The 21565-nt window shown below is 42.8% G+C and overlaps 1 protein-coding gene across 1 annotated transcript in view; it reads right to left on the bottom strand.

Moving 5' to 3' along the window:
* The window catches only part of PARD6G (par-6 family cell polarity regulator gamma), a 137488-nt gene that overhangs the window by 70848 nt on the left and 45075 nt on the right, over positions 1–21565 (bottom strand). The window contains exon 2 of the mRNA XM_077270008.1: positions 17616–17838. Within this exon, the coding sequence (XP_077126123.1) occupies positions 17616–17838 (223 nt within the window). The remainder of the gene's footprint in view (positions 1–17615; positions 17839–21565) is intronic.

Genomic DNA, 21565 nt, shown 5'->3' with positions numbered 1-21565 from the left:
GGAGAAGAGGCGAAGAATGAACCAGCCTTGTCCATACATTGAAACAGAAGTTCCAAATCCATCCAAAGTATATGAACCCCCATAGCAACCTATAGCAACACTTCAATCACCAGTGTTTGCACACCAGCCACAATGGGGAATCCACATTATGGAGATATCTATTGGATATACCGCACCTGTGCCATATCCGTCTCTTAATACACAGACAAAAAAAAAACAAAAAAACACACACAAACCACAACAACAACAACAACAAAAAAAAAACACAACACAAACAACAAAAACACACAACAACCCCCCCTCTAGATGGGGTCACAAGATTATGTTATGACTGTAAAAAAAAAAATCCTAGGACTACATTTTCCAGTACAGAATGAACAACACTACTTACTTTGTAACAAGAGCTGCCACAAAATTTTGCACAGTCACACGTCCGGACCCCGAGAGCGTCATAGGCTATGTTGTGAGGTGAAATTTTAACCCCGCGCGTTCCAATTCACCAAACAATTAATGGGGAAAAAGTGAAAGGAAAAAGTGTTGGAGGCAAATTGACAGCTGCCAGATGTGAACAAGGGGGACTTAAAGAGTGAGAGCGATGGCGCCAAAGAGTATATACTGTACAGTTGCTAAGGTGGGGCACCGACATGGGATACTCCCCACACACGGGGATATGAACACACACAAAATGCGCCACACACTACCATGTGCTTGAACACATATACCACCCTTAGCACACATTTCACCACACATACACCAACCTCACCAGATAAAAGTCGAAACACAAAAGTCACCGCTCAAAACTCACCACGCGCAAAATTCGCCACATGCAAAACTCGCCACACGCAAAACTTGCACACGTGGAAAAATTGCCACATGCACAAAAGTTGCAACACATGCAAAAGTTGCCTCACACAAAACTTGCACATACTCAAAACGCACCACACAAAACTCGCCATGCGCAAAACTTGCTGCACACAACTTGCTACACTAACCTGTCACATGCAACTCGACACACAAAGTTGCTACATGCATGTCGCCACACGCAACTCAACACACAACTTGACACATGAAACTCGCCCTAAAACACACACAAGTCTGGTATCCTTCAAAAATAAAAATCTGATTAATAAGCAGACAAAGTACAAGAGCAACAAATGTACCATATAGGAAATACGGCAGCTGTCAGTCACATGACCTGTCGATTATGTGTATGTGTGAGCTAATATATACTGCCAGGGGGGAGGGCTTCCTGTTGGCTGGGGATTTATCAGGCTGCCAATTTAGCTTACAAATACTGAGGTAAAAATACTGACCAAATAACGTGTGAACGAGGTCTAATACAGGAGGAGATGACATACAGGTACATACTATATACAGGGGAGAGGACACACGTATATACTATATACAGGAGCAGATGACACGTATTTTCTATATACAGGGGAGAGGACATACAGGTATATACTATATATAGGAGGAGATGACACAGGTATATACTATATACAGAAGAGATGACATACAGGCATATACTATATACAGCAGGAGATGACATACAGCAGGTATATACTATTTACAGGGGAGATGACATACAGGTATATACTATACTAGATGGTGGCCCGATTCTAACGCATCGGGTATTCTAGAATATGTATGTATGTATATAGCAGCCACATAGTATATAGCACAGGCAACGTAGTATATAAGAGCCATGTAGTATATAGCAGACAAATACTACGTGGCCTGTGCTATATACTATGTGGCTGCTATATACATACATACATATTGTACAATAGCCGATGCGTTAACACAGGCCACGCAGAATATAAGAGTGGCCACGCAGTATATAACACAGCCCACGCAGTATATAACACAGCCCACGCAGTATATAACACAGCCCACGCAGTATATAACACAGCCCACGCAGTATATAACACAGCCCACGCAGTATATAACACAGCCCACGCAGTATATAACACAGCCCACGCAGTATATAACACAGCCCACGCAGTATATAACACAGCCCACGCAGTATATAACACAGCCCACGCAGTATATAACACAGCCCACGCAGTATATAACACAGCCCACGCAGTATATAACACAGCCCACGCAGTATATAACACAGCCCACGCAGTATATAACACAGCCCACGCAGTATATAACACAGCCCAAGCAGTATATAACACAGCCCACGCAGTATATAGCAGTGTGGGCACCATATCCCTGTTAAAAAAAAAAAAATAATTAAAATAAAAAAGTTATATACTCACCCACCGGGATCCAACGAAGCTCTGGCGATGCGCGCGCGGCTGCCGCCATCTTCCGTTCCCAGGATGCATTGCAAAATTACCCAGATGACTTAGCGGTCTTGCGAGACCGCTAAGTCTTCTGGGTAATTTCGCAATGCATCTCTGGGAACGGAAGATGGCGGCAGGCGCGAGCGCATCGTCGGACGACGGAAGGTGAGAATAGCAGGTTTTTTGTTTTTTTATTATTTTTAACATTAGATCTTTTTACTATTGATGCTGCATAGGCAGCATCAATAGTAAAAAGTTGGGGACACAGGGTTAATAGCAGCGGTAACGGAGTGCGTTACCCTCGGCATAATACGGTCCGTTACCGCTGGCATTAACCCTGTGTGAGCGGTGACCGGAGGGAAGTATGGAGTGGGCGCCGGGCACTGACTGCAGGGGAGTAGGGAGGGACTAATCGGACTGTGCCCGTTGCCGATTGGTCGCGGCAGCCATGACAGGCAGCTGGCGAGACCAATCAGCGACGCGGGATTTCCGTGACGGAAGTTGCCGACAGAAAGGCGGAAGTACCCCTTAGACAAATATATATATCTATCTATCTATATCTATCTATATATATCTAATATATAAAGCTTAATATGTGTATGTGTGTATGTATGTATGTCCGGGATTGGCATCTGAACCGTCGCAGCTACAGCCACAAAATTTTGCACAGTCACACGTCTGGACCCCGAGAGCGTCATAGGCTATGTTGTGAGGTGAAATTTTAACCCCGCGCTTTCCAATTCACCAAACAATTTTGCCCCCATCTACATAATGGGGAAAAAATGAAAGGAAAAGTGTTGGAGGCAAATTAACAGCTGCCAGATGTGAACAAGGGGGACTTAAAGAATGAGAGCGATGGCGCCAAAGAGTATATACTGTACAGTTGCTAAGGTGGGGCCCCAACATGGGATAATCACCACACCACCACGGGGATATGAACACACACACAAAATGCGCCACACACTACCACGTGCTCGAACACATATACCACCCTCAGCGCACATTTCACCACACATACACCAACCTCGCCACATAAAAGTAGAAACACAAAAGTCGCCGTTCAAAACTCGCCACGCGCAAAACTCTCCACATGCAAAACTCGCCACATGTGCAAAACTCACCTCATGGAAAACTCGCCACACGCAAAACTTGCACACGCAGAAAAATTGCCACACAGAAAAATTGCCACATGCACAAAAGTTGCCTCACACAAAACTTGCACATACTCAAAACGCACCACACATAAAACTCGCCACGCGCAAAACTCGCCATGCGCAAAACTTGCTGCACACAACTTGCTACACTAACCTGTCACATGCAACTCGACACACAAAAAGTTGCTACACGCATGTCGCCACACAAAACTCATCTCACAAAAGTCGCTACATGCATGTCGCCACAGGCAACTCAACACACACAACTTGACACACGAAACTCGCCCTAAAACACACACAAGTCTGGTATTATCCTTCAAAAATAAAAATCTGATTAATAAGCAGACAAACTACAAGAGCAACAAATGTACCATATAGGAATCCGGCAGCAGTCAGTCACATGACCAGTCTATTATGTGTATGTGTGAGCTAATATATACTGCCAGGGGGTGGGCTTACTGTTGGCTGGGGATTTATCAGGCTGCCATTTTAGCTTACAAATACTGAGGTAAAAATACTGACCAAATAACGTGTGAACGAGGGCTAATACAGGAGGAGATGACATACAGATATATACTATATACAGGAGGAGATGACACACGTATATACTATATACAGGTGCAGATTACCTACATGGAAAATAGTATATACAGGAGGAGATGACATACAGGTATATGCCATGTATAGGAGGAGATGACATACAGGTATATACTATATACAGGAGGAGATGACACAAAGATATATACTATATATAGGTGAGATGACACACAGGTATATACTATATACAGGAGATTACATACAGGTATATCTAATATATAAAGCTGAATGTGTGTATGTATGTATGTGTGTATGTCCGGGATTGGCATCTGCACCGTCGCAGCTACAGCCACAAAATTTTGCACAGTCACACGTCTGGACCCCGAGAGCGTCATAGGCTATGTTGTGAGGTGAAATTTTAACCCCGCGCGTTCCAATTCACCAAACAATTTTGCCCCTATCTACATAATGGGGAAAAAGTGAAGGGAAAAGTGTTGGAGGAAAATTGACTGCTGCCAGATGTGAACAATGAGGACTTAAAGAATGAGAGCGATGGCGCCAAAGAGTATATACCGTACAGTTGCTAAGGTGGGGCCCCGACATGGGATACTCACCACACACGGGGATATGAACACAAACACAAAATGCGCCACACACTACCACGTGCTTGAACACATATACGACCCTCAGCACACATTTCACCACACACACACACCAACCTCGCCACATAAAAGTCGAAACACAAAAGTCACCACTCAAAACGCGCAAAACTCGCTACATGCAAAACTCGCCATATGCAAAACTAGGCTCACGCAAAACTTGCCACACGTGCAAAACTCACCTCATGGAAAACTCACCTCATGCAAAAGTTGCACACACAGAAAAATTGCCACATGTACAAAAGTTGCACCACATGCAAAAGTTGCCTCACACAAAACTTGCACATACTCAAAACGCACCACAAATAAAACTCGCCACGCGCAAAACTCGCCATGCACAAATCTTGCTGCACACAACTTGCTACACTAACCTGTCACATGCAGCTCGACACACAAAATGTTGCTACATGCATGTCGCCACACAAAACTCAACACACACAACTTGACACACGAAACTCGCCCTAAAACACACACAAGTCTGGTATTGTCCTTCAAAAATAAAAATTTGTTTAATAAGCAGACAAACTACAAGAGCAACAAATGTACCATATAGGAAATACGGCAGCTGTCAGTCACATGACCTGTCTATTATGTGTATGTGTGAGCTAATATATACTGCCAGGGGGGAGGGCTTCCTGTTGGCTGGGGATTTATCAGGCTGCCAATAGCAACCAATCACAGCTCAGCTTCTATTTTGCTACAGTTAATTAATCTGAGCTCTGATTGTTGCCTATATTAACCAAAGACATTCTCAGTATAACAAAGCTAATATATGTTGTGAAATTCTTCTATTAGCTTAGTTTTTGCCTTTTAATAATTACATTTCTATCTATTTGTTTTGTGGTTTTTGTGTGCAGAATAAATTTTTGTTAACACATTCTATTTTGCTAACAGCAGTCATTAACCCGGGCGAAGCCGGGTAGTACAGCTAGTGTATGTATGTATGTATGTATGTATGTATGTATGTATGTATGTATGTATGTATGTATGTATGTATGTATGTATATACATACATACACATACATACATACATACATACATGGGAGATGACATACAGGTATATACTATATACAGGAGATGACATACAGGTGTATACTATATATAAGGGAGATGACAAACGTATATACGGAGGGGAAAACGAGAGGTGTGAGGTAAAAATGAGGGGTGTGAGGTGAAAATGAAAAGGTGTGAGTGCAAAATGAGAGGAGTGAGGGAAAATGACAGGTGTGAGGTTGAAATGAGAAGTGTTAGGGGGGAATGAGAGGAGTGAGGGGGAATGAGAAGAGTGAGGGAGAAAATGAGAGATGTGAGGGGGAAAATGAGAGGCGTGATGGGAAAATAAGAGAAGTGAGGTGCTATAACTAACCACAGATATTTACTATGCCCAGGCAACGCCGGGCTCTTCAGCTAGTGTATTATAAAGCAGCAACGTATCAGATTATATAGGATCTCAACCATCCCCCCGCACAAATATAATTGTATAGCGTTATGCGGTGCAGACTATAAATTAGCACATACAATGTTTTTTACAGAAGTCCACATGAAAAGAAACAATATTTCCAGTGCGAGTGGAAGAACCCTGATACTTAGAAACACCCAGCCAGCAGGAACTAGCGTGCGCTCATGAAAAGACCATATGTAGCGGGCTGACGTCGGCGTCTGCTATTTCCAGTACAGCATGTGTGTTTTCAGAGACAAGCAGGCCAGCAGATTCCACAAAATGTTAATATTTACTAAGGAAAGACACTTAGAAGATGCCGTCTTCTGTACAATGCATGATACAATTACTGGCCACCTGCTTTCTGCAGTCATGTCTGAATAAAAGGAAGGATAACCTTACAAGTTGTTACACAAACCAAAAACTGCAACCAACAGTCACTAAGAAGAGCACGAAGGTTTCAAGAACTAGTTCCAGCTAAAGCTCAAAATTAGATTTCTTTCCACAAGACAACCAAGCGACACTAGCATTTATTCACTGCCAACACAAGCTCCACACAGCATAGCCAGGGTCCATGTGCCCAGGGCACCTCAATCACCCGTCCCATTAGCATCGCTATACAGAGATAGCCATTCCACATATCAGTCCCTAGAACCAAACAAACAGTCTCAGATAGAAATAATAGATCAGGAGTCATGCAGCCTGGGGTCATTTTAATAAGGGATCAATTAAAGTGGTAGTCTGATAGCTATAAAGCCCTTTATAAAACACCTATCATTAAAAGGGAACCGGTCACATCCTTAAGGCTATGTGCACACGTTGCGGATTAGGCTTAGGAATTTCTGGTGCGGATTCTGCCTCTCCTGGCAGAAAACGCACCTGCGGGTTTTTGTGCGGTTCCGCAGCGTTTTTTGTGCGTTTTTGCTGCGGTTTTCTTGCAGATTTGCTGCGTTTTTTACCCCTGCGGTTTTCTATAATGGAATGGGTACAAAAACGCTGCAGATTCACAAAAAAGTAGTGACATGCTACTTTTAAACAGCAGCGTTTCCGCAGCGGATTTTCCGCAACGTGTGCATAGCATTTTTTTTTTCTCATTGATTTACATTGTACTGTAAATCACTTGCAGGTCTTGCACTGCAAAAAACACTGTGGATCCGCAGAGAATCCGCAACGTGTGCACATACCCTAATTGCTATTAAACTTCCCCCATTGTCATGTTAGTGGTGCACATTGCATCACTAACATGTTTGTCTCAAGCAAAACGTCCTGGTATTTATCACGAAAAGCACTTTTTTATACCTTGATGACTGCCCCACATAGCTTCTGTGTCAGGCATAGGGGTGGGCAGCTCTCACTTCAGTCACGGTTAATAAAATGGATTTTGAAATTTTCCACGCCCATTGCATTATAATTCCTTCCGTCACTACTCCCTACGTCCACGTAGTCTCCCAGCAGATCCCGCACTTGGGCAATGATGCTCAGCTTTCCGGGCATGAGCGTTGGGTCTGAGTGTATGTCCCAGCGTCATATCCTATGTGCGTATGCTCCGGAGCCAAACGGCGTCAGTGGCCACATGACAGTTTGTGAGCGCACCAACTATCACGCTAGCAGTGTTGATGCTCAGCGGCTCCAGAACATGCGCACACAGGATATGAAACTGGGGCATACACCCCGATTCAACGCGCATGCCCGGAAAGCTGAGCACTTAAAAAAAATAAATAATTTTTTTTAATGTGTAAATCTCCTCCCAGGGAGATCACGCAGAAACCCAACTCGCCACCCCGCCTGATGTCACTATTACATCCAAAGGATCCCGTGCTGCGCTCACTTGCACCAACGTGATGCTCCGCACCCTCTGGGGACATGCAAGGACATCTTGGCACAATTTTACAGACACCCCGTCCACACGGGCCCCTTTCACTAGCACCAGTGAAACAGCACCTGGTCAGCACAGTAGGACTGCCACCAGTTAGATATGATCCCATTAATGGACCGGGCCAGAAACCAACCTCAGTAGCATGGAAACTTAAACAGAATACAGACGGGTGGATTCATGGATCGAGATAAAACAGAAACCCAAGGTTAAATTATATATTTAATCGCCTTAAGGGCACACTAGACAATACACTATATACACAATGGTTATACTTATACAATGGTCAGATATGCAAATACAAATAGTGGGAGGACAAAGTATGCAGAATATAAGAGTCAAATACCAGTTAGATGAAGGGTCTGGCTTGTGGGGGAGGACTGACGCCACATGGGAGGCTTGTGGTCCCCTCTGTTCCTTAACTTTCCCCACACGAAATGTAGTGACCTCCCAGAAAAAAAGTCGTAGGCCACGCTTTAGACAAGCATTTAACCGCTATGGGTCAGTCCCTTCCAGCCACCCACCTGGACCTAAATCCCCTCCACTTATATCTAGCAGATAAAAACATCAAAGCCTAAGATGGGTCATAACTCCTTAATGGACAGTCCTAGGGAGGAGATATCAGATTTGGCCAGACACCTACTACACATCGAGACCAACCATGGCTTTGTTACCTGGCTCCTACTAACCATGCTACATATCTCTCCACCCTGGAATGCTAGAACGGATTGAGACTCAGGAAGGTGTTCACAGTGTACGATATATAAAAATCATAATTACATAATAGGAAACAGCCATATGCTGAATTTCCTCTAAAGTAGGATACAGTAAATAAAAAAAAAATGTTCTGAAATTATGAGTTGTAATCAGATCCTTAAAGGGGTTATCCAATACCTTGATAAATACCGGTCTTTAAGCCTTAACCTCTCTTGTATTTGGCATTCTTTTATGAAATTGCCTACACTTCTCCCTAACCTGTGATTTTTCTATGTGGTTTTTTTTTTATACTTCATATGAAGTTTTAAGTCTCAAACGAGTATTCACAGGAGGCTGGGGCTGCACTCACTTCTCTGCAGTGTCTATCATCCCTCCTGAAACTGGACATCATTGGTGTGGTCACTTTACCACAGCTACTGTCACCGCTGTCCTCTGACATCTTGGTTTAGTATAGGCGCTCAAGAAGTGACCGTTAGTTGCTGCTTCTAATACTGCAGTCCCTTTCCCTGAAACCGATAGTCAGTTGGCGATGATAGAAGCAGTGCGAGTGACATCAGTGCCGCCTCCTGATGACTATTCATTTAAAGGCGTTGATGGAAGCAGGGTGAGTGACAGCAGCAACACCTCACAGCCTTCATCACTGCCCTCAAACAAAGTCATCAGAAGGCCGCACTGGTGTCACTCCCTCTGCAGTGACTGACTGCGGCGGGAGCGATTTGAAGATGTAATCACTTCTGGATCACCTTTACTGAACTAGGATATCGTCCTGACGTCCTGTTTAAAGAGGCATCATGGACATTGCAAATAAGTGAGTGCATCCCCAACTGCCTGTGACTCCTCTCAAACCAAACGTCACAGGATGTAAAGTGGAAAAACACATAGGAAATAGAATAAGGGAGAAGTGTAGAGAAGCTTTTGCTATGCAATCTGACAGCACCATGAGGTAGGGACAGAAACCCTGATTCCAGCAATGTATCACTTAGTTTATTGGGTGCAGTGGTTATGATGGCCCATTTCCTTTGTTGCATATGCAGCAGAGCTCCATTGTTGACCTGTGTATAAGCCTGCCCACTACACAGCTTTCAGAGTATATTGTATAGTGAGAGCGCTGACAATCAGTGCTGTGGATTGGTTGAACAACCCAGCACGTAACAAGTTGTCCTTTAATGATAATCTGCTGATAAAAGACTGATCGTATTGACACCGCAATACACAGCCCAGTAAGTGAGACATCACTGGAATCAGGGTTTTTGCTCCTATAGTATGCTTCTCTCAGATTGCTGCGTTTTTTTTTGGTGTGTTTTTTTGGATGCCTTTTTTTTTTTTTGGGTGCGTTTTTGTGGGTGCGTTTATTTATTTTTTTTCTCTTGCCAGCTCAACCAGGTTACAATGTGTACATTGTTTATAACCAAGCTTGCTCCCATATCTGATGCCAGATTTTTCTGACAAAATTTACTATATTCATATAACTGTGTAAAATTAAATTTTTTATTCTCTTATAATCTACAATTTTGTAAGTAATATTGTGTATTCCCATCTAGCCACATTATTTGTCTTTGTGTTTTCTGTTCTGTCTTATATCTTGCCTTGTATGCACATGTGTTTCTCTTTCTTTTTTAACAACTGTGTTAAATTTGCTAATCAACTGCAGCACCGGTGTGTTCACCGGATCTTGGTATAAAGGTATGAGACGGATCTCATAACAGATATCATGACTAAGGGTGCTCTGTCACCAGAAACGCGTTGATACTGTTTTTATTTCTGTTGTTGCTGATGTTTTATCCTCCACATATATTGAAGTGAATAAAGGAACGACACGTTTTTTCATTATCTCGTTGAGCTGGATGTTTCCTTCTTCCTTCTCTCAGATTACATGGCAAAAAACTGGTGACATTACCTTTTAATAATACGCTAATTAGAAATCTGATTTGGGTTTAATGATAAATGTTTATAAAGGGTTTTAAAGGGAATTTCTGTATTGATGATTTTTAATACAAATTTTTAATACAAAATTAACTGTTTTAACTATAGTTTTGTTTGTTTATTTTTCTGCAGCCACTGGGGGCTGCTATTTGCATTTGCTGGTGTGTAACGGCACTTACACACCTCAAATATGGCTGTGCCTGTACATAGGAGTCCCCGGTCGGTGTTCAATCGCATCGCCTACATTGTGTGGCGGTTTTCTGCTGTGACCTTAGTGTTAAGAATATTGAGGAGATAATACCATATCAAGCATTTGTATCCTATTTGGCATAGGATTATAAAACCCCCTTCCTTTGTGCAGCAGGGACAGGAAACCTGGCACAGCAGGCTGTCCAGCGTTCTCAAAGCTTCCAGGAAAAAGCTGGCACCTGACTCAGCAGGTAGTGAAGCCTCAAAAGGCTGTTCGTGACAGAATTCACTCCTTGAGCCAGGTAACCTCCAGGACAAAGACTTGCTTACAATATAGTCATGCTGAATCAAAGCTTCTAAGTAAATACTAGAAACCTAATTCGATAAAGAGTTATGGAGATAATATATGTCCTAGCTGTACATCGTGTATATAACATTTCTGATATTTTCTGCATTTATTTATAAAATATCGACATAAATTTACCATTATCATAAAGTATAACGTGTCACGGAAAAAATTGTCTCAAAATTACTGAGATATATTGAAGCGTTCCAAAGTTATTACCACAAGAAGTGATACTGGTCAGATATTAAAAATTTGGCCCGGCCACTAAGGGTACCGTCACACAGTGCAATTTTGATCGCTACGACGGCACGATCCGTGACGTCGCAGCGTCGTATGATTATCGCTCCAGCGTCGTAGACTGCGGTCACACTTTGCAATCACGGCGCTGAAGCGATGCCGAAGTCCCTGGGTAACCAGGGTAAACATCGGGTTACTAAGCGCAGGGCCGCGCTTAGTAACCCGATGTTTACCGTGGTTACCAGCGTAAAAGTAAAAAAAAACAAACCGTACATACTCACCATCTGATGTCCGTCAGGTCCCTTGCCGTCTGCTTCCTGCTCTGACTGAGTGCCACCGTACAGTGAGAGCAGAGTGCAGCGGTGACGTCACCGCTGTGATCTGCTCTCACTTTCTGGCCGGCAGACAGTCAGAGTGGGAAGAGGACAGCAAGGGACCTGACGGACATCAGATGGTGAGTATGTACGTTTTTTTTTTTTTTTACTTTTACGCTGGTAACCACGGTAAACATCGGGTTACTAAGGGCGGCCCTGCGCTTAGTAACCCGATGTTTACCCTGGTTACCAGCGAACGCATCGCTGGATCGCTGTCACACACAACGATCCAGCGATGACAGCGGGAGATCCAGCGACGAAAGAAAGTTTCAAACGATCTGCTACGACGTACGATTCTCAGCAGGGTCCCTGATCGCTGCTGCGTGTCAGACACTGCGAGATCGTAACGATATCGCTAGAACGTCACGAATCGTGCCGTCGTAGCGATCAAAATTGCACTGTGTGACGGTACCCTTAGGGTTTAACATTGTAGTGGTTGCTGCTGGGTACTGCAGGTCAGTTAATAAATAGCTGATCAGGAGCAGTACTAGAGAGCGGATCAATTCTGCTCTGTACATTGTTCACATATGGGTGCTGGCAGGATAGGTCATAAATGTAAGTAATGGACGAACCTCTTTAGGGGATTGGTCCGGAGCCCCAAGAACCGATGTCCGCCTGTTGCTCACCCATTTTAAGACTGGTGCATGGAGGAGAACTGCCTTCTTGCATTTACCTGTTGCCATAACATCATGGGTGCTGCTCCCCTGCTTATGTGGAAATGCGAAACACCAGAGGAACCCTATAAGAAGGGCATGATTTGCAGGTACAAAAACAAGTCATAGGCAACATTTTTCCCACCACAGAAAATAAGAGCCCTTTAATTTGCCATAGTGGGATTTTCGGTCCCCTACCCCTTTGCACAGTACCTCTTTTCCATGTCCGGTATGACACAATATGGCATGTGCTATAAGATTCTCACAAGTCATGGGCGACTATGACATGAGGTGATGTAACACACGTAGACGGTACCTCACATAGTGCGGAACAATACTGTCACACGGGTGCCTGACTTACTCCAGATGTTCCTTCAGGATTCATAGGTCACGTTCGATTCTTCGGTACCGCCTGCCACAGCGGCATCTGAAAGCGGCTTTATTTAGCAGGAAAGCGGTCGGCCTCGCTCAGCCAACTATTTTCCAGAAACATATTCCACTTCACATGGAGGAGACAGAACTAGGGCAAGTCTCGTTTTAGGAGACACAAGTGATGACACATTTAGAATGGATTAAAAAATAATGCTAAATAACATTTATGAAGAGTACAGCTCTGAATATACGCAGAGGCAACGATTTAAGGAAACGTCAGTCTGCTCAGTGAATCAAGATTCTTTACTAGAAACCGAGTATACTAAAGTCAAGGAAAAGAATTACTACTATTTGGATCAAGGGTGTACAACCCTATCTCCAGGGGGCAACAGGAGGGATGAAATACCATTCTTGGGGCCCCTAAACCTAAGGCCACAGACGTGTCGGTGTGCGATTACTGACAGGTATTTTTCATGTCAGATAGAAGAGGAGTGGCGCGTAGGTGAGACGGGATGTCTCAGCAATAATACACTGTTGGGCGGAATGGGGCAGCGGTCTTGTGCCCCCTCTCGCAGTATTTCATTAAGGAGGTTACTGAGCGCGTCGATCCTCACTGTAATAAACACCTCAGGGGTTCCAGCACATACTGACAGTATGCCATAAATGTCTGGGATTAGATTTAAATTACTCTTGTCATCTGTCACCAGGTTGTTGCCACCTAATCTGAAAGCATGATGGAATCCGGATCTCTGCCCCTACATTGATGTGTCACTTACTGGGCGGCTTACTATAGTTTTGATAATCTCTTACTGATGACAGTGATTTTATCTACGGAACATGCTACAATGTAGTCGTTCATGAGCTCCGTGTAACCCTGCCCCACCACTGATTTACAACTTTCTGCCTATGCACAGTATACTCAGAAAGCCGTCAATCAATGTTGTGGGTGGGTTTATACACAGCTCAGTATTCAAAGATCTGGTAGATATGCAATAGAAAAAAAAACAAAACAGAATTTATCAAAACTGCAGCAATAAAAAGGCCCATAACTATGGAACCATATGGCGGATGTTAAAAATAAAGAAACAAAACCCCAAAACAACTACATTTATTCAGGCACGCAGTGCGAATACTAGACAACCAAAACCTTGCCACTTTTGATCTGGTGACAGGTTCTTTTTACACATGGGAAAACATTTGAATAGCTACAAATGCGCAAGGAGAGACGTTGCCCCTTACACCACAGTCAGAGGTCGCTCACCTAGCCAAATTAGATCCCATGCTTTGCACTGAGGAGGGGCAAGACTCCAGAACACGTGTCTGCAAAGAGATTCTGGTTTCACTTATGCTACGACCTATGGGAAGGCTGATTAAAGGGTCGATGATGACTTGACTTTTAGAATCGCTACTTTTATTATGTGGCACTCGAGTTCAAGCCCTATTCCTCTCTGAAGAGACAACTTTCTATAATTCCCTGCCATATTTAATTTCCCAGAGGAGCATTGCGTGGCCTAGAAGTCTCCTTACACTGGCATATCACTCTCTACAATGAGTATTTATTCGGGCCTAAAGGGTAATGGCAAAAAAAAATTAAAATCTTTACCCAAGTACAACAAAAGATGCTACATATCATACATCTTAGGTTAGTGTAGCGTTATGTTAACACATTGCTTAATTTATTCTACAGAATAATAAGAATAATCCTCAGTTAATGACATGAAGATCTCTACCCCTATAAATTACAATCGGTCCAATGGCACCGAAGGCTATGGCCACTGACACATTAATACACCCTTACTACAAGAAGTCCTAAATAAAAGCATCACCTTTGAGGTCATACTTATTTCTAGGTGTACTCTTCTGTAGACTTCCAATTTTCCTGGATTCCTTGTAAACCTAAATGCCATGTCATGGCTTTTACAGCACATCATAGGTCAACTTTATTACTGGTGTTCCTTGTAAAGGGGCCAGTGAAGGTCACTCTGAAAGGGCTTCTCAGAGAAACATTGGGGGATGGGTGCAACTGCCACACAAGATGTGATAAGACTACAAGAGTCTTGGAAACTACTTAAAGTCAATCTGTGAACCTTTGAGCACAGTACAATGAACCAGAGCTTTACAAAGTTGGCTGCTCGGTTTCAATATATCACAGAGGTCAATATTACTTATCCTCAAACGACTTTTGCTCAGCTTCCTTAAAAAACAAAAAAACCTAATGGCTTACCCGTCCAATCAAACAAAGTTGTCAGTGAGTCAGCCAAGCCTGCAATGGCCTCTAGTTATCTAGATGTTAATCTTAATCACTTAAGTATAGGATGCTGCAGAATATAAAATGTAATCTTCATTTCTACACAAAAGTAGCTTTTTACGTCCTATAGTACAAGTATAGGGAAAAAACAATGCACCTTTTGGAATAATCTGGATTTCGGCATACAAGACCCTCTAAAAATAAACTACGGTAATAACAAACAGGCAAATATTACCCAACACAATGGGTGAGATACATAGAACACAATTAAAAAAAAAAACAAACAAACGTGAAAAGCAGCTGATCGCTGTCATTTTTCCCATTGGCCAACAATCTGCTGAACACTTTACCAGTCACCGTCCTCTGTAAGCTTGGCAGCAATCACCCAATAAAGTTGAAAAAAATTGGACGTGAAAAACTGATGGGCCACATAAAAAAAAGGAATCTGCCATCAAATATTTTTTTGCCTTAGGCTGAGCGATCCACCCTAAATAATAGAGACTTATCTGATATTGATCCGAGTGTCAGACCAAGCATGCCAAAATAAAGTCTATGGATCCGTTAAAAAAAAAATATATATATCCAATATTGGACAGCACTTGGATGTCATTTGTGTGCTGCACATTTTTTCAATGACTGTTTGACAGAAGCTTGAGAAACCTGCAGTTTGTTTTATTTTATTTTTCCGATAAAACCTGATGAAATTCTGACCAGCTGATGGCAAAACCTAAAACACACTGACCAAACTGATGATCAAAAACTCATGACACAAATAAAGAAAAAAAAAAAACTCATAAAACCCAGAGTATTTTTTGCATGTGAAAATAATACCGAGGTTTGAAGAAGCCCTTCAGAATCAACCTCAGTTTTGTGAGGGTATGTGCACACGCTGCGGATTTTGCTGCGGAATTGCAGCGTTTCCGCAGCTGCGGGTCCGCAGCGGTTTCCCATGAGTTTACAGTACAATGTAAACCTATGGGAAACAAAATCCGCAGTGCACATGCTGCGGAAAAAAACGCACGGAAACGCAGCGGTTTATATTCCGCAGCATGTCAACTCTTTGTGCGGATTCCGCTGCGGGTTTACACCTGCTCCAATAGAAAACTGCAGGTGAAAACCCGCAGAGGAAACGGCAATAGAAACCGCGATAAATCCGCAGTAAAAACCGCAGCAGTTTTGCACTGCGGATTTATCAAAACCGCTGCGGAAAATTCCGCAATGGAATCCGCAGCGTGTGCACATACCCTAAATCAGCTCTTAAACAGGGGGTAACATTTTTTCCATCCCACAGAGCCCTTTTGTGGTCTGCTTGGCCTATCAATGAAAAGTAAGAAGGGCTGAAGTTGGAAAAAAAAAACAATGTTAAAAGGGAATCTGTCAGTAGCATCGACCCTCCTAAGCCGTCCATACCAGCATGTAGGTCATAGGAAGCTGAATAAGATGATACCTTGATATCTGCCATCTGAGGTCTTATTCTAGAGATCTCCACAAATCCACATTTTTCTTCTATGTAAATGAGCTGTTAAGATCTATGGGCAGGACACAGATCTCCCAAAGAATCTGCCTCCAGAGATTGTTTTAAAATGAAAGGGGGCGTTACCAGTGTGAGACATAATGACCGACAGTCTGCTCTCCTATTCTCACTGCAGAGCAGTGTATGATAACAGTACAGCAGAACCCAACTTTGTCTCATTAGGAGCCCATCTGCATCCCTTGTCACAATGCTGTTAGCTCAGCCATACTACCCTCCCCCCACAATGGCTGCCTTTGAGATGGAATACTATGAGAAAACACCGACAAATGTATTTGAAATGAGACAAAGTTCAGTTAGTAGCAATCATACACCGTCCTGCAGCAAGATGTCACACTGGTGACTTGCCCTTTTATTTAAATTGGCTCTGGGGCAGACCTCTCTGGGCGAGCTATGTCCGGCCCATAGAGCTTAACTATTTAAGAAAAATTTGGATTTCTCTTCAATAAGACATCAGATCGCAAATATCACGGTATCATTTTATTCAGCTTGCTATGACCTACATGTCCTTATAGCCAGTTTGGGAGGGTTGATCTGTGACAGATTCCCTTTAGTAATAAATCACAATTTCAGAGATCTCTGTATTTTCTTTTGATAACGTTTAGCTAATTCTACAGTAGCTAGTGGAGGATGATCAAATTTAGGGATATTAATACTAGACAATTCTTCAATCAAAATAAAAGTGTATACTTTGCCATGTATAAGTATGAAAACCATGGTATTAAGAGAACATATTCAACTGTATGTTGCACATAGGATTGGGATGTAGACCCTGCGCTACCAAGACTACTTTCTAGGATCATACACTTTACGGGTAAGATTCCAGGGAGTTTAAAATTTCACTGTTAATGTATATGCTATAAAAATAAACTCTTGGTTTGTATCTCTGAGTAATCTTAAGTATTTTAAAACATCACCACTGAACACAGATCTACAAGTAGCACACTATACACTAGCACTTAACAGTGCCTCAAGATGAAGCTTTAATGCTTTGACCATAATGGGAAGCAAATCCTAGAAATCGGAATATTTTTCTTCCACAACATGAATAATAGGGATGACCACCTTACCTTGCTTCTGTATGAATACCCTGAGCAGCGGGTTGGCACTTGAAACAGCTTTACAGAAATTATCATCATTGTTAATTGGAAGAAGATCACCGTGGACGTCGGCATAGCCAAGCATAACATCTACATTGGAGATGTTGTGGATCTGAAGGAGAAGGTTGTAGAATTCCTCAAACGTCCCGGGCTTATATCGATTTAAGGAGAATCTTCTAAACTCTGCTCCGTACTGAAAGCAAAAAAAAACACCAAGTCCATTACAACACGCTGATCGCAGTTTTGCATCTTCTAAATCGAAAACACGAACTTGTGAAATAGTTTCTAATGTTGATTGACTGCAATCAGTTTTGTAGCTGGGTCAAAAGACATAGGACACAACTTACTGTTTGGCCAAAAAAACGGACAGCTACTGGATCAGTTATATTTATTTTAACCCTGAAGTCTATGAGGAACTGATCATCGGATCAAGGATGGTCATCTCTTGTGTCGTAAGTGAACGGTCTATTTTCTAACCACTACACATTCTTTCTCAGTTTGTAGCAGATTCAGTGGTTTTAACTACTTAATCTATTACCAATGGATATGTGAAGAAAGCCTCAGCTGGCACCTTTATTAGGGGGCTCGTCTCTTCCTGCGAATGGAGGTAGTGGTTATTGGGGTATGATCTGTATTTGCAGGTAGATTTCCATGGTACAAAATCATACTACATCTCACTGCTCCATGAAAATACGAAGGGTTAATATCCAGAAGGACATGCAGCATGTGGCCTCTATCCCAGACATATTGATTAATCACACACTGCAGAAAGGTCAGCAGCCAAGCTCCATTACTGACCCAAGCTTTAACTAAACGAAATACAGAAAAAACGCCACTGTAAATATTTTAGTAGATGCACACAACAGACGTTCACAAGCTATGTGTTGTATTTGTCCTGATGAGTATGAGCGGAAAAAAAAAAAAAGAGTGTACAAAGAACTGATATAATGGCCTAAATATGGAAACGATCACAATGAGGCTCCTCACATGTCTGCAAAACACATTGGCAGAGAGAATAGGAAGCGCTGTAGGCAATAGTATAGAAACACGGCAGGTAAACTCATACCTGCATTTATACTGGTATAGAAATTATACAAGACAGGTTGTATGAATAAGCACAGCACATAAAACTGCCCCCCCACTTGAAATCCACCGGAAAAAGCATCCCATAATATATGAACGAAATGCTGTGCAGTATCTTATGTCAAGTCTTAACCTCTTCATAGTTCGGAAACCCTGAAGCGGTTAAAAACAAAAGTGAAAAAAAAATAAATATATAATATATATATATATATATATATATATATATATATATATATATATATATATATATATATATATATATATATATATATATATATATATATACACATACACACATATACATATACACACGGTATGTATGTATGTATGTATGTATGTATGTATGTATGTATGTATGTATGTATGTATGTATGTATGTATGTATGTATGTATGTATGTATGTGTATATATATATATATATATATATATATATATATATATATATACACATATATACACATACACACACATATACACACACATATACACACACAGTGGGGCAAAAAAGTATTTAGTCAGTCAGCAATAGTGCAAGTTCCACCACTTAAAAAGATGAGAGGCGTCTGTAATTTACATCATAGGTAGACCTCAACTATGGGAGACAAACTGAGAAAAAAAAATACAGAAAATCACATTGTCTGTTTTTTTTATCATTTTATTTGCATACTCTGGTGGAAAATAAGTATTTGGTCAGAAACAAAATTTCATCTCAATACTTTGTAATTAGTGTTGAGCGATACCGTCCGATACTTGAAAGTATCGGTATCGGAAAGTATCGGCCGATACCGGCAAAGTATCGGATCCAATCCGATACCAATACCCGATACCAATACAAGTCAATGGGACTCAAGTATCGGACGGTATTCCTGATGGTTCCCAGGGTCTGAAGGAGAGGAAACTCTCCTTCAGGCCCTGGGATCCATATAAATGTGTAAAAGAAAGAATTAAAATAAAAAATATCGCTATACTCACCTCTCCGACGCAGCCTGGACCTCAGCGAGGGAACCGGCAGCGTTGTTTGTTTAAAATTCGCGCTTTTACTTGGTTACGTGAAGTCCCGGCTTGTGATTGGTCAGGGCGGCCATGTTGCCGGGACGCGGACCAATCACAGCAAGCCGTGACGAAATTACGTCACGGCTTGTGATTGGTTAATGGCGGCCATGTTGCCGGGACGCGGACCAATCACAAGCCGGGACGTCACGGGAGGCTGGACACGCGCCTATTTTAAAAAGCGCGCGTGTCCAGCCTCCAGTGACGTCCCGGCTTATGATTGGTCACGGCGCCCATGTTGCCGGGACGCGGACCAATCACAGCAAGCCGTGACGAAATTACGTCACGGCTTGCTGTGATTGGTCCGCGTCCCGGCAACATGGCCGCCATTAACCAATCACAAGCCGTGACGTCACGGGAGGCTGGACACGCGCGCTTTTTAAAATGGGCGCGTGTCCAGCCTCCCGGCTTGTGATTGGTTGATCGCGGCGCAACCAATCACAAGCCGGGACGTCACGGGAGGCTGGACACGCGCCCATTTTAAAATGCGCGCGTGTCCAGCCTCCCGTGACGTCACGGCTTGTGATTGGTTGCGTCTCCCATGTGACTGCGACGCAACCAATCACAAAGCCGGGACGTAATTTTAAAATCCTTAAGGACCTGAAATTACGTCACGGCTTGCTGTGATTGGTTGCGTCTCCCATGTGACTGCGACGCAACCAATCACAACGCCGGAACGTAATTTTAAAATCCTGAAGGACCTGAAATTACGTCACGGCTTGCTGTGATTGGTTGCGTCCCGGTCACATGGGCGGCACGCAACCAATCACAAGCCGGGACTCACGTAAAGGAATGAAAAGCGCAAATTTTAAACAAAGAACGCTGCCGCTTCCTTCGGTAAGGTGCAGGCTGCGTCGGAGAGGTGAGTATAGCAATATTTTTTATTTTAATTCTCTCTTTTACACATTTTTACATTAATGTTGTTTCGATACCGATACCCGATATCACAAAAATATCGGATCTCGGTATCGGAATTCCGATACAGCAAGTATCGGCCGATACCCGATACTTGCAGTATCGGAATGCTCAACACTATTTGTAATATATCCTTTGTTGGCAATGACAGAGGTCAAACGTTTTCTGTAAGTCTTCACAAGGTTGCCACACACTGTTGTTGGTATGTTGGCCCATTCCTCCATGCAGATCTCCTCTAGAGCAGTGATGTTTTTGGCTTTTCGCTTGGCAACACAGACTTTCAACTCCCTCCAAAGGTTTTCTATAGGGTTGAGATCTGGAGACTGGCAAGGCCACTCCAGGACCTTGAAATGCTTCTTACGAAGCCACTCCTTTGTTGCCCTGGCGGTGTGCTTTGGATCATTGTCATGTTGAAAGACCCAGCCACGTTTCATCTTCAATGCCCTTGCTGATGGAAGGAGGTTTGCACTCAAAATCTCACGATACATGGCCCCATTCATTCTTTCATGTACTCGGATCAGTCGTCCTGGCCCCTTTGCAGAGAAACAGCCCCAAAGCATGATGTTTCCACCACCATGCTTTACAGTAGGTATGGTGTTTGATGGATGCAACTCAGTATTCTTTTTCCTCCAAACACGACAAGTTGTGTTTCTACCAAACAGTTCCAGTTTGGTTTCATCAGACCATAGGACATTCTCCCAAAACTCCTCTGGATCATCCAAATGCTCTCTAGCAAACTTCAGACGGGCCCGGACATGTACTGGCTTAAGCAGTGGGACACGTCTGGCACTGCAGGATCTGAGTCCATGGTGGCGTAGTGTGTTACTTATGGAAGGCCTTGTTACATTGGTCCCAGCTCTCTGCAGTTCATT

Source organism: Ranitomeya variabilis, chromosome 6 (genome assembly GCF_051348905.1).
Source record: "Ranitomeya variabilis isolate aRanVar5 chromosome 6, aRanVar5.hap1, whole genome shotgun sequence".
Lineage (NCBI taxonomy): Eukaryota > Metazoa > Chordata > Amphibia > Anura > Dendrobatidae > Ranitomeya > Ranitomeya variabilis.
This window is presented reverse-complemented; position numbering and strand designations above follow the sequence as displayed.